This window comes from Aptenodytes patagonicus, chromosome 1 (genome assembly GCF_965638725.1).
Source record: "Aptenodytes patagonicus chromosome 1, bAptPat1.pri.cur, whole genome shotgun sequence".
In the NCBI taxonomy this organism is placed as follows: Eukaryota; Metazoa; Chordata; class Aves; order Sphenisciformes; family Spheniscidae; genus Aptenodytes; species Aptenodytes patagonicus.
In genome coordinates, this window is record NC_134949.1 from 42626247 (window position 1) to 42639902 (window position 13656).

Sequence of the window (13656 nt, forward strand, 5' to 3'; positions counted from 1 at the left end):
AAAGGACAGGAGAGAAGCAGCTTGCCCACCACAATTAAAGAAAGAAGAAAAAAAGAGACAGACAAAGCTGCCACAGCTCTGGTGTGAACTGTAGTTTAATTTCCTTATTCTCATAGCAACGCTCCTGAAATATGACTCATTTCCTGTGACCAATGCCATATTCAATTATCATGGCTAAGATAAGTCCAGCCCACAAGCCTTCCAAGCAAAACGCTGCTGGTAGAGCTAAAACCACCTCGTACAGCTGAAACACTCTGTCTGCTCTTAAAGCTGGAAGACCAGAGGCTGAGAATCATGACAAGCAGATTTTCTGCTTGTGTGCTGGCTCTTCTGCACTTCTGTCGTTCCTCTGACTCCTATGAACCACCGACATTGCCTGATGTTGGAGATCCAAAGTTTATTGAGGAATGTGTGCAAACCCATAACAGATTCCGGTCTGGAGTGAATCCACCAGCCAGCAACATGCTCTACATGGTAAGGGGATCTTCATGACTTACGTGCAAGTGTGTAGCATTGTGACGGTGTTTATGATTCTCAAAGATTGTTTTTGTGATCGAATGCAAAAAAAAGAAAAAAGAAAAAAGAGCTACTTCTTTTTAAAGCAGAGAAAAAGGCTCTGATTATCAGATGGCTTTATACAATTGGCTATGTGTATAAATTTGCCTGGCTTAATTTCCTCATTTGAAACTCAAGATTTCAACCCTCAACCTAACGCTGTCGTTTTGCGCTGTGAAAAGCCTCCTCGTTCCAAGGCACTGCAGCTCAACAGCCCAGGGTGTAATTTATGTGCAGACCTAAGCACAACCTTTCATACTTGAGTCTGCAAAGGCAGAGACCGTTGCCAAATGACATTGGAGAGCTTTCTCTAAGCTTTCTTTGCAAGGCTCTCATGGACTGAGCCAACAGAGCAGCTGTTCCTAGGTGCTGGGGCTGCAGGGGAAGCCAAAAAGCAACAAGTGCAGCAGCAGCGAGCGCTGGAGGCATCAGGTCCCGCGCCGCTGTGCCCCTCTGCCTTCTCCCTGGCCACGTCGGGGGGTAACGTCTGCAGCCACCGTGCAAAAGACAGCCTGTCGTGATTCCAAATACACCCAAAAGTGGCCACCTCTCGTTTCAGATGTCTCGTGACACTTGTCCCCCTGCTGGGTGGCAGGCGGAAAACCCAGCAAGGAGGAAGCTGTAAATGCGTGCGCAAAGCTGGGCTTACGGCTGAGAAGCCCACCTCCGATTTGTGAGGTGTTCCATTCCAGTAGGTTGGGAGCTGTCTCTTGCAACATCCATCACCTTTTGTGCTTTGACTGGGTAATACTTGAGATACCGTGTTTCTTCTTGGGATAATCTCCACAGATCTCTCAGATGGACCATAGCGATTGGCTTAATTCTGATCTCTTTCCTTTTGTTCCTCTTTCTGACTATCTTGCATGGTCACCACCAGAAGAGGACATAACCACGCCTGTAATTAGCAACACCCCAACCACAGTTCAAAAAAATAAAGCTCATTTTCCATTTCTGGTTGTCAAACACTAAAAAAGAAGTGCCCTTTAGGGAGGGGTAAGTGAGCAGCAAGCAAGTGCAAGTTGCAAGCCTGACAGGAAAAAACTTAGTTTCTCTTCTAGATGTGACTTTTACTTCAGCTTTCTTCAGCTGGGCGTCCTGAACTTCCAGTACATATTGCTCCAGACTCTGTTTTCTAGATTGCTTTACTGGCCCTACACTAACAAAATCTTGCTGTGATGTATTAAAAGAGCAGTATTCATTTTTTAATTTGTGCCTAATTTTTCTTTTGAAAAACTGAAGAACTGAAATCTGAAAAAAACAGCTTAAGAAACAAACAAACAAAGAAAGATTATTACAAATAAAACAAGAACTAAATCATGGTAAGTTTCTTTTAAAACACTGCAAAAACCCTAGTCTTAAGTATGACCTCCCCCAGGAAGAATTTAATGTGGAGAAAGCAGTACAATACATGATAAAATCTATTATGAAAGTAAAAGCATTGGAATTGAAAACAGCATATTTCTTCAATTTTGAATGGCCTTTAGCACTTCAAAAATGAGAAAAAGAAGATGACTTCTTTATTTCACAGGGAACTTCTGTATGCTGTAGATAACTGTCCACCTAGATATGTTGTTGTGGTTTAACCTCAGTCGGCAACCGAGCACCACACAGCCGCTCGCTCACTCCCCCCCCGGTGGGATGGGGGAGAGAATCGGAAGAGTAAAAGTGAGAAAACTTGTGGGTTGAGATGAAAACAGTTTAATAATTGAAATAAAATAAAATACTACTACTACTACTAGTAATAATAATACACAAAGCAAGTGATGCACAGTGCAATTGCTCACCACCTGCCAACCAATGCCCAGCCAGTCCCCGAGCAGCGGTCACCCCTCCCCCAGCCAGCTTTCCCCAGTTTATGTACTGAGCATGACGTCACATGGTATGGAATGTCCCTTTGGGCAGTTTGGCTGTGCCCCCTCCCAGCTTCTTGTGCACCTCCAGCCTTCTCAGTCGGCAGAGCATGGGAAGCTGAAAAGTCCTTGACTGGTGTAAGCATTACCTAGCAACAACTAAAACATCGGTGTGTTATCAACATTATTCTCATCCTAAATCCAAAACACAGCGCTGTACCAGCTACTAGGAAGAAAATTAACTCTATCCCTGCCAAAACCAGGACATATGTAAAAATAAAGACTATGAACTCAGGGCATTTCCACCTTTTGGAAAAATAGTTTTTGAAAGAAAATACTTTAACTGCAAACTCCTTTAACTGCAAGTAACAAAGCCCAACCATCTATATTTGTAATACATTTATTAGAAAATAAGAATGTTGGTCTAACTTTTTTTTTACCTGACAAATGTGACCCCTTTCCCATCCACCCAAAGCATTGCTTAGGTCTGTTCCAAGGCTCTTCAAAACCAGCAGCTCACCAGCTTCATCAGGGCTTCACAACAGCCTCTCTGACTTACTGCTGCCTCGCATCACATTTCACTTATCATACGTTCAGTTTTCCCTCCCTAAATCAGTAGGCATCTCATCCGAGTTATAAAACCAATACTGAGAAATAGTTCGTGGGGAAAAAAATTTGTAATTACTATTTTCTCAAACAGCAATGATATCTATATGCAAACCTCCCTGTCCTGTGCATTTCTCCCCATGCAGTTTAGTCCAATGTTTTTGCATAAATGCAGTTTCATAAGCAAATAACTACAGTTAAACTAAAGATCATGTTGAACTATCAGTTTCTGCACATTGCTTTTTCAACTGTCAGCCAGTTTAAGCATTCACACAAAAAAAAGGAAAGTACATTTAAACTGATTAATTTACCTTTAAACTTATTAATATGTATACCTTTATGGATCTTTAAACTTATTATTAATACTATTATAGGATGAAGGAGAAGAGATGTGCCGACTCTTAAAAAGCAGAATGTGAAAAACAAGACCGTGAAGCACTAAGGTGCATCCACCACTGTCATACATCTTTCATCACGGTCTTCTCCTTGCGACCTCAAAGCATTGCCAAGATGTAAACTGCCGCCTCTGTCTTGCAGTAATGCTAGGACTGGAAGATAACTTCCGTACAATGCCAGATTTTGTTAATTGTCCTTAAAAGTTATCATCTAAGGAAATACCAACTGCTCACTTGAAATAAGATCCCCTGCCCCAAGTTTACCTTTAATATTCGATACACTGACTTCCTAGGCAAATTATTTATGTGTTAGTTTTGTGGGAAAATAAACACACACACACCCCCAAATGTTAGCCATAGGAAGAAATGGAAGACACAGGTTACAAAGTATTTTCAAATTTCTGTAGATGTATTTTGGGATGATCTTGCAATTTTTAATTACTTGTTGGTAGCATAAACAATACACAAATTGTTTCAGACTTACCTATGGTACAAAAAAGTTATATTATGTAAAACATAGCCATAAAATCTAACAACCTCCAAGTCCTTTTCCTTAGTCACTGTTACTGATCCATTCAAAACAATTTCTCTAGTGATTCTATTGTTTGCAGAAGCAACTGAGATATTTTAATCCATATAGAAAAGGACAATTTTTTTTTTTTTTTCCCAAAACGCCCTGACCCAAAATAGTTCAGCAGTGCTGAACAACTTCATTTATGTGACACAAAGTGTAAGTAGAAGTACAGGCATACGCTTGTGGTACCGCGTTTTCCAGGAGGTACAATGCGGTATTTGCTCAATCAAGCTGTGTGCACAAGAAAACCCAGCAAAACCCGACACCACCTCCAGTGCAAACAGAAGACATTTCTGTAACTCAATTGCTTAAATAACCACTTTCTGTAGGATTGAGTAGCAAGTGAATGAGTGATTCCACAAATACGAATTCAGCACTAACATTTGAAGCCACCAAACACAAAGATGCAAACCACGGGGTTGAGTTTAAACTGACCCAAAAATCGCAGCATGCTTGTGAACTGACCTGCAAGCAGGGGCCTCAATGCATGAGGCTGCACTCCAGTCTGATCGGTACGGTAAGCATACCCCCCAATCCCAGATCTCCTGTAAATTCACCATTTAAATGAAATTAACATTCTCTCATGGCCGGCCCAGCCTGGAAATGCACATTGCGCCCCAAACACTGTATTTGACTGAGGCACAGCTCTTGGTGTCCAACAAACCAGTCAGCCAAGATCACCCACCAGCCCAAAAACTTCCTCAAGTTTAATGAGCGACTAAGTTCAAATCAGAAATGAACCTACAAGCCAATTTACCATGTAGCTCTGTAAGTCTCGGCAGAAGCAAAAACCAAAGGAACATGAAGCATATACGCTACTGAGACCCAGCTTTTCCAGAAAGTTGCTCTGAATTACTGCATTGCTAAGATACCAAAGTGATTTTTAGTTGTCTTTATTTTGCAGACTTGGGATCCAGATTTGGCAAAGACTGCGAAAGCTTGGGCAAAGAAATGCCTGTTTAAACATAACACGTACCTCAAAGATCCAGGGCAGGCTCACCCCAAATTTACCCCCGTTGGAGAAAACCTCTGGACTGGCACACTTTCTGTTTTTACTGTGCAAGGAGCCATCACCTCTTGGTACAATGAGGTCAGCGCCTACCAATATTTCACCAATAACTGCAGAGGAGCGTGCGGCCACTATACGCAGGTAGGCATTGCATTTCTCCATCTAAACCACGAACCAGCGTTGCCATTTTGACACAGAAACTCTAGACTTCTGCCGAAAATTCAGTGAACTCTTTTCCAAGCGTTGTAGTCTTATTTTCCGTCTGCGCGCACGAGATGTTCTCATGTCCCCATTTTAGGGAGGAAAAGAGTCACTGCATTTTTTTTTTTTTAAATATGCCAGTTGTATTTTGTTTCCAGGAGGAAAACAGGACAGCTGTCAAGCAGTCAGATTTAGCCAAGCAGTGGCCAAAAACCAGGCAACAGCAATGGCTGTGGGCTGCAGTGCGTGGTGGGACGAGGTCCCAGCTCTGGCAGGCAGCCTCCGCATGGCACCACAAGCCATGCCAAGGGCTGGGGAAATATCAGCATGTAAAAAGATGTCTGCAGCTCTGCAAGCATCATGTGGGCATTTTTCCCAACCACGATTCCCAAAGAACTAACCACGGCTATGGGAGAGCGGGACGGCTTGCAACAGTGGCTCTAGGGATTCAATTTTGACCTGAAGCTATTTAATATTTTTTGCGGAGATACACATATGCATTTAGGACTTGAAGGGATGAGCTGAAGCTGGTGGGGTGTCTGAATGACACACGCGGGTTCTTGCATGCAGAGAAGATATTTGGATGCAGGAGCCATGAGAGGTGACAGCGTGTTGCTTTTTGACCTTGCTCACAAGGACACAGCAAAAGTCAGCCTCTGGAAACTGCGGTGAAACGCACCTTACCTGGCACTAAGGTGCAGTGCTGTTTACTACATTGTTTGTAAAGGAGCAGCCCAGATGGTTGCATGGTGGAGAATGAGAAAATAAGATTATTCTCACTTGGAGTCAGCGATGATAGCGACTATAGCTAGGAGCTGTGTGTCTGCCCAGCTTTGGGAGGCATCCTTGGGTCTGCACCTTTGGGGAAACCCTCATTCCTCTCCCTCCTTCCCAGCTGTGGAGGAATTTCCTCTGGGTACAATTACTGGAGCATCCCCAGCGTGTACCTCAGCCGGTGGCCGCCCAGGAAGGGAGGGTCCTGTGATTTGGTCCTTCACTATCCTCGGGGATGCAGCTATCTATGGCTGACGTTGGGAACAGCCTCTGCTCTGCCGCTGCACTGAGGACACCCTCAGGAGCCCAAGCAGTGTGTCCTCTTCCCAGAGCTGGCACCAAACAGCCACAAACAGAAAGGGCCAGGCCTCCCCTTCGAGTCAGCAGAGGCGTGCGTGTGTTTCTTCATCTCCTGTGCTGCCAGGATCTCTCCACATCTCTCACGTGCTCAGTCATCATGGCTGTTGTACAGCCCTCAGGTACCACTGTGCCCTCGCCTCCCCTCTGCTTCTGTCACGGGGTTTGTTTTTCCAGGACTGAAGCATTTGGTTGCACTGTAATCTTTGAGCTGGATATAGGATGCTGGGTCGAACTGAACGGCTTGTAGTAGACAGAGGATCATTAGATGATGTAATGCCCTCACCTCTAGATTATCTTAGTCGTGGCCGTGATGCTAAAAGGCAGGACCACAGCCTGGACGTGCTCCTTCTCCCTGCTCCTCCTGTAACACCAGTGCCTTCCGGCAATTTGCCTACACATCCCCTCCGGATTTAGTACGGGGGCAATCAGACCGTGTAGGAGCTGTAGCAAAGCTAATGGATTGCCATGAAGCAAAGGAGACGAACTTCACCTTCTCCTTTGCAAGAAAGGAAAACTACCTGTTAGAGCCAGTTATTCTTTCTTTCAGTTGTTTTAATAAACACCTGGTGAATTGTGCAAAACAATCAGGCGTTTTTCAGAATAAACTATGATTTCGAGATCCATCACTGCTGCTTTCCCCCATGAAGCCCGCCCAAGGAGTGCTCCTCATCCAATTTGTTGTCATGAAACAGAGGAGGGCAGGTCTTCTCCGTAATGCTTCAGATGCTGAAGCAAAGCCTTTGTCACCGGTGTACCTGTCTGTCTTTGCAGATTGTTTGGGCTACAAGCTACAAGGTTGGCTGTGCTGTCCATTTCTGTCCCAGGGTGGCATACTCCTCCATAACCAACGCAGCGCACTTCATCTGCAACTACGGGCCAGCGTAAGGTTTTTCATTACAAATATTTCACAGGGTTTGGGGTCCTGCCCCTTCTCTCTCACAACATGCAACTTTATTAGATCAGTCCATCCATTCATGTTTTGTGGGAGGAAACGGTCCCCAAAATAAAGAAGGAGGTACACCACTGTCCAACCAGCTTTTTTTGGCTAGATGAGGACTATGTGTTGTGGCCAAAAAGCAGTGGCACTGGTAGAAAGGGTAAAATTTAAGATACTGAAATGAAAATAGTAAAGTGATCATTCAAAAAGTAATCCCTTGCTCCTGAGTGCCAAGATGGCCCCAGACGGTTGCCAAGGTGCAAGCCCAAAGCCTGAAAATATTTACACATGTGCCTGCAGAATTAAGCCTCTAGGTCAATGGTTCGGATAAATACTAAAGTGTGCAATGCTTGCAGCTGCAGTCTTAGCTTTAGCATGAGAGTTTGGGGCTGAGGGCTGATCATGAGGCTGGGGCTCCTCAAGGGAAAAGTTTATCTGGAGGTCCTTCATATACATTGTCAGTAGGATATTTGTTGCATCTAGGATAGATGTTTTTTTACCCTTCTCCAGCTAATTAATGCCACCACAGTCTACATACAGCTTTAAAAGCTTTACATGCATAGCATGTTGGGCCAAGGCCATGCCAGCCCATGAACTTGAGCAAGTTTGGCATTCCAGTTATCCATGCTTTATCCTTGAAGAATATGTACCCTTGACCAGATACCTTGAAATGGCACAGCTGCTGCTGTGCCAAAGCCACAAAACCGCTGTCTCCGGAAGCCCCACACCCAAACGGGATGAGGGACCATTGCCCCCTCTGGTTCTCAAGCCAAAAGCCACTGATCACCCAGGGCGCTATGCACCCCACCATGCTAGATGGTGCAGAAACCCTGTGCACAGGCAAGCAGGCCCCCAGAGCTGCCAGGAGGTGCTCTCTCCCTCGAGCCTCACGCCTGGATCTCCCAAAAACATGAGCCAAGCCTTCCTCCTTCTGCCCCTTAGCCAATATCTGTATTGTGCAGAGGACCAAAATCATGCTGGATCGCTTGCCCTGCATTGGCAGGGACCCTACAAGGAAGCGGAGGGGTGCCCTCAACCCTCAACAGTGCCCAGCAGAGCAGGCAGGGCACTCCCCAGGGATGCAAGGGGCTCTAGAGAGGCCTCTAAAGCTGGACCCTTCCCTGCTGGGTGAGGACACTGCAAACAGGCTGTTGCGTACTAAGAAGTGGGGTAATGTCACGTCTGGCTGTTGCTTTTGAGAAGCAGCAACTTAAGTTCTTTATTTATCTAACCTCTAACTGTTTTCAACTCTGCCAAGGGCCAAAGCAAGATGCATGCACAATTTCAATTCCTAAAGTGAATATACTCCAAAGGATTTTCTTCAGCTTAGACCAAGCAATGAAAGTCTCACCTTGCTGAAAGTAATGAGGTTTTACCACGAAGTTTAGCACTGCTGACATTGCATGCATATAAAATCCCTCTCAGTGTATTTATGGGCAGTTTGAGGCATGCTGTAAATCTCACTTTGGCCATGCTCCAAGCAAAGCAGAAGCACTGAGCTGCGTTTGGTGCAGTATCAGAGGTGGGCAGGTAATACCGAGGCCAGAGCCTGGGCGGTTTGGGAGCAATGTTACTTTCCTTTGCAGTGGGAATTACCCAGGGCGCCCATACAAGACGGGAGCAGCGTGCAGCGACTGCAATGGTGAGCGGTGTGCCAGCCAGCTGTGTCGTAAGTAGAAGACAACCAGCCCTCCTCCCCAAGCACACGTAGAAAGGGAAAGAGCACACGAAAGATAATGGCAGGAGGCAGGAAGAGCGCTCTCCTCTTCCTAAATATAGTCTGAAAAACTGCAGTCAGAAGCCAAGTGAGCAGCGATGCACAAAGAGGGGAGGAGGGCGGAAAGAGCCTGTTTTCTACCCCAGGAAGTGATGGGATGGGATTTGCTCTTCAGGTGCTGGAGGGTATGATACAGGAGATGTAGTGGCTACAGTTTATGGCGTTATTACCCCCGCCAGAAGTTGCTGCTTGCAGAAATGGGAAGCACAGAAAGGGATATGCATCCCCCCCGGGGGCTCCAGGTTATTAGCTGGTGCATGAACTGCAGCTTGAGCTGGTGCAGGTCCAGGCAAGCCTTGCCCCCGCCGTGCCTCTGCCGGGGAGGAGCGCTGCCACGGCACTGCCAAAGCTGCTCGCTCCACTGAACAGCAGCCAGGCCATCTGCTTTCCCCTAAGCACTGGGAGGGAGCCGGGCCAACACGCCCACGTGCAGGCGTGAGAGTCCTTCACAGGGACGTGGTGCTCAGCCTGAGCCCCTGACAACCTACCCGATTTACCTGCCCTTGGCTTTGCGATGGCCGGATGGAGTCAGGTGGAGAGAGGAGACCTTCTGCAATTCCCGTAAGAAGGACAAGTCACTGTGCTGTGGACATCTGCCTGGGGGGAGCTGAGGGTACAGTCACTCTTTTCCCCAGCACTCAACTCCAGCAAACTAACAGAGAAGGAAGGTGGCATTAAAACACCAGCACCACAGGAAGGAGAGGGAGTCCCTGACTCACGGGACGGTTTAACGTTAGTTATAGGCTGAGGATCTTAAACGCAAGGCGCTGGGCAAGACCCAAAGTGACCTTGTGAAGCGCACCTGGGGAGCGAGTCCTTTCTATGCCAGCCACTGGCAGGGGAAGAAATCAACACGGTGTGAGGAAGCGCTCCTAGCAAAGCCCTGAGAGTCGCTGCAGGGCTCTCCCAGAGTCGGCGAGTCTTTGCTTCTTCCTGGAAAGAAACGCAGCTGCATTTGTGAGCCCATCGTGAGGCTTCATTCCCTTTTGCTTAGACTCAAATTGCTTATAGTGTGTAAGTCTGCTGACGCTAACTTCTTTTCTCTCTCCAGAAAATGCAGAGCGTGACAAAGTCATTAGTAAGTACCACCAGAATTTACTGCTTCCATTTGTTGCCCTTGGTGCAGTTATACTTGAAAAACAAGTAACTTCTTTTGTTCATAGGTGATTCCAGGTGGCATCCAGACTGGGACAGACCTGCGTGCGACGAGTACTGCATCACCGTCATTGCTTTAAGGCCATTACTCCTTATACTGACAATTCTGGCCACCTGGCTCCTACCAAAATACTGGTCTATAGCACCCGCCAGTGAATGACACACATGCAGAAGACCACGAGAGCACTTAGGTCAACTCATCCCTTCCCTGCACATAAGTTACTGGCAGCAGAAAGATCGGTAGAGACATTGTTTGCATCCACAGGTGATTTAAAAGTACAGAAATACTATCTTCGTTGCAGGCAGCAGTTAGGAGAGCTGATAAGCAGCTTTCTCATTGCTCAGAACCAGTAACTGGTTTTAAATTACCCATGTATTTTTTCAAAGTGGAGCGGCGTGAGCAGGATCCAGTGGGTAAGGGAGCATGCTGCCCGGGCAGCGCACTGAGGCGCAGGGAGCATGCTTCCCGGGCAGCGCACTGAGGCGCAGGCAGCTGCCCGCCACACTTTCTTAGGAAGGGCTGGAGGGCACCCAGGCCAGGAGCCTGGCCCCAGCCCCGGCCCAGGCCCCAAGCAGAGCACGCACCTCTCTCGTCCCTACGGCGCTCTTTCCTTGGACGCTCCTCCAGCAAGACGCAGAGTAGCCTGGAGAGGTTTTTCATTTAAATGTTTTTCTAATAATTTTTGGACCCATGAGAGCTCTGGCATTTGCATCCTGGGGCAGGCAGTGCGTTTCCGAGTCTCTCAGTGCACTGGGGCCACTGGTACTTCTCTTTGCTTAGAATTTGTTTTTAAACACACATCATCTGTGCCAAGACATAGTTTCACCTGTGTTTACACATGATTATGTATTGCTGCAATCTTTCCTTTTTTCCCCCCCCTTTTTTCCAAGCATAGGGGGTTTGACTGCTATTTCAAACAATAAATCATTATTTCCTGCTTCCCATAGATGGCAATTGGGTATTTGCAACGTGATCTAAAGCTTAACTGCTGTTGCACAAAAAAACCCAGATTCAGCTTCAACCTGCACAATGCTGAGAAACACAATGCTGGGAAAGATGGCATAAAACTCCAAATAAAATCATGCTGTGCCCATAGTTATGCCTCTGATTCAACAGTTGCCAAGGGAAGAGTCCCCTGGAACCCGCGTATCTGCAGCAGGCAGAAAGCCGCGGGGACAGCTGCTGTGCTCAGCTGGGCATGTCCTCTACCGACCGCAGCCGCTCAGCTCGAGCGGAGGCCGGAAGGAACAGAGCTGCACAAGCACACAGCTAGACGGCGGTGATCCGTCTCTATTCGGAGGCGGGTTTAGATGCCTCTGCACCATGCCCCTCTGCAGGGCACAGGCACACGCCGCTGTAAAGGAAGCCGGGAAGTTCCCCTTGCCACTTCATTTCTGCGGTCCTGCCCCTGCAGCACCTGTCAGTGTTTCTGCATACCCACTCCCGACCTCACTGCTGGAGTGGTTCTTAACTGAAAACACTGGAACGGGGACACAATGTTTCTCACGTTACTCTTCCAGGTAACTGCTTGCACTAGAACCATCTCAGCATCACAGCATTCCCTGAATAAATCATTTTTCAAAATGCAAATATGGCTGGGGACGAAATTCCAAATTTTGCCCTCGATATATTTTTGTCCTTGATATATACCAGAGCCTCCGTAGCCAAGACATCACACTCGCAGACAGGAGATGAGCAGTTTCTTTTCCACACTCCAGTGAACAGGGTCCCAGTACCCATGCCGGCCTACTTGTGAGAGAGCCAAGCTCAGTTCTGTCTTCCAAACTAGGCAGATTAGGGCGTTTAAAAAAAAATCCCCATTGCAAAAGCAAGGCCATGGGTCTATCTGTTAAAAAGAGCAGCTAATTTCCTCCTGACGTGTCTTTTTCCCACTCTCTTTTGTGCAAGACCCAAGTCTTGAGCTTCATGTACTGCAAAGTTCTGTCTGAAAATGGGACGGCAAGCGGCACGTGGGCAGCAGGACCTACTCTGCGTAGGCTGTCTTGCACCGGGCTCCCACACCAGCACGGAGCCTGGCACAGTGTCTGCCCCACTGAAGCCTCGTGCGGTTAGATCCTACTACCGCAAAGAGAAATGCAGGAGAGGGAAGAGCATACGCTGCTGTGTCTAGGGAGCAAAAACGAGCTCAGCAGGAATTCTCCCCTGCTAAGTTTAATCTGTGCTTGGTCTCCAGGAGAGTAAACAGAACGAACACAGAGCCCTTAAAGTTCAAAACATTCACAGCACTGTCATTTAACTATGTACCAGCAGCTCTAAGGAAATACCATAGAAAAAGCTTCATTGAAAACCCTGTAAATCACTGGCTTAGGGAGAAAAAACCCTAAAACTTTACAACATGGTATCTTTCAAACAAAAAAAAGCCTGAAAGTCAGAAAGTCAAACCTAAACAAGTCCTGCATCTCATTTTAAGGACGTCCAAAATTCCAGATATTTAACTCCTGATGATCAAACCTCTTTGAGCTGTCCATGTTTATCTTATGGCATATGCCCATGAATTCCACATGATAAATGCAAAACACTGATATATATAAATACAGCCCTCGGGTACTTTTTTGCAAGTCTGTAAACTCTAACATCAGTTTAAGGAGATAATTTGCAATAGAATCATAGAATCATAGAATCATTGAGGTTGGAAAAGACCTCTAAGATCATCGAGTCCAACCGTCAACCCAACACCACCATGCCCACTAAACCATGGCCCTAAGCGCCTCATCTACACGTCTTTTAAATACCTCCAGGGATGGGGACTCAACCACTTCCCTGGGCAGCCTGTTCCAATGTTTAACCACTCTTTCAGTAAAGAAATTTTTCCTCACATCCAATCTAAACCTCCCCTGGCGCAACTTGAGGCCATTTCCTCTCATCCTGTCGCTTGTTACTTGGGAGAAGAGACCGACACCCACCTCGCTACAACCTCCTTTCAGGTAGTTGTAGAGAGCGATGAGGTCTCCCCTCAGCCTCCTTTTCAACAGTTCAAGCTGTTCTGAAAATACAAAAACCCCCTTTTTCACCCTTCCAAATCCACTTTGTTTTCTATTCTTTACTTTTTACACAAGTGTTAGAACTGCATAGCCATATTCTCTGAGAAAACAGGTGCAAAAAGCACCAACAGTGAGCCCGTGCAGCCAGTTACCATTCAGATATGGACTCTAAGCAGACAAATCCTTTGGTTTAACTTGCTGACAGGAGTATGAGTAGGCTTTCTTGATTTTCCAGTTTAAGTAAATAAACGTCCAACCAACAATCCTTGAGACCCATCAACCATAACAACTGAAAAAGATTAAACACAATGCGAAGCCTTTTCACTCCATAACAACAGAAGGACAAGACTCCCTGAAGTCTGGTAAGAGTTTTAGCATGGATAGGGATTTGATGCAGAAGCTACATAGATGCTTCAGCTGTGGGTCCTAAATTAAAAAAGCACAATGGAATTATATATAA

The 13656-nt window shown here is 46.4% G+C and overlaps 1 protein-coding gene across 1 annotated transcript; it reads left to right on the plus strand.

Moving 5' to 3' along the window:
* The first annotated feature begins 224 nt into the window (after positions 1–224).
* On the plus strand, positions 225–10632 carry LOC143155700 (glioma pathogenesis-related protein 1-like). The gene is made up of 6 exons (XM_076328663.1): positions 225–474; positions 4885–5130; positions 7096–7205; positions 8848–8930; positions 10090–10116; positions 10202–10632. Exons 1-6 carry the CDS (start codon positions 295–297, stop codon positions 10351–10353), a joined length of 798 nt encoding a protein of 265 aa, XP_076184778.1. The 5' UTR covers positions 225–294; the 3' UTR covers positions 10354–10632.
* Positions 10633–13656: the final 3024 nt, after the last annotated feature.

Bases quoted from the DNA above. Each gene is read 5' to 3' on its own strand.
- LOC143155700 (XM_076328663.1), top strand. From the start codon at position 295: ATGACAAGCAGATTTTCTGCTTGTGTGCTGGCTCTTCTGCACTTCTGT. The intron at 475-4,884 runs GTAAGGGGATCT...TTTATTTTGCAG, and splicing joins CCAGCAACATGCTCTACATG to ACTTGGGATCCAGATTTGGC. The intron at 10,117-10,201 runs GTAAGTACCACC...TTTTGTTCATAG, and splicing joins AGAGCGTGACAAAGTCATTA to GTGATTCCAGGTGGCATCCA.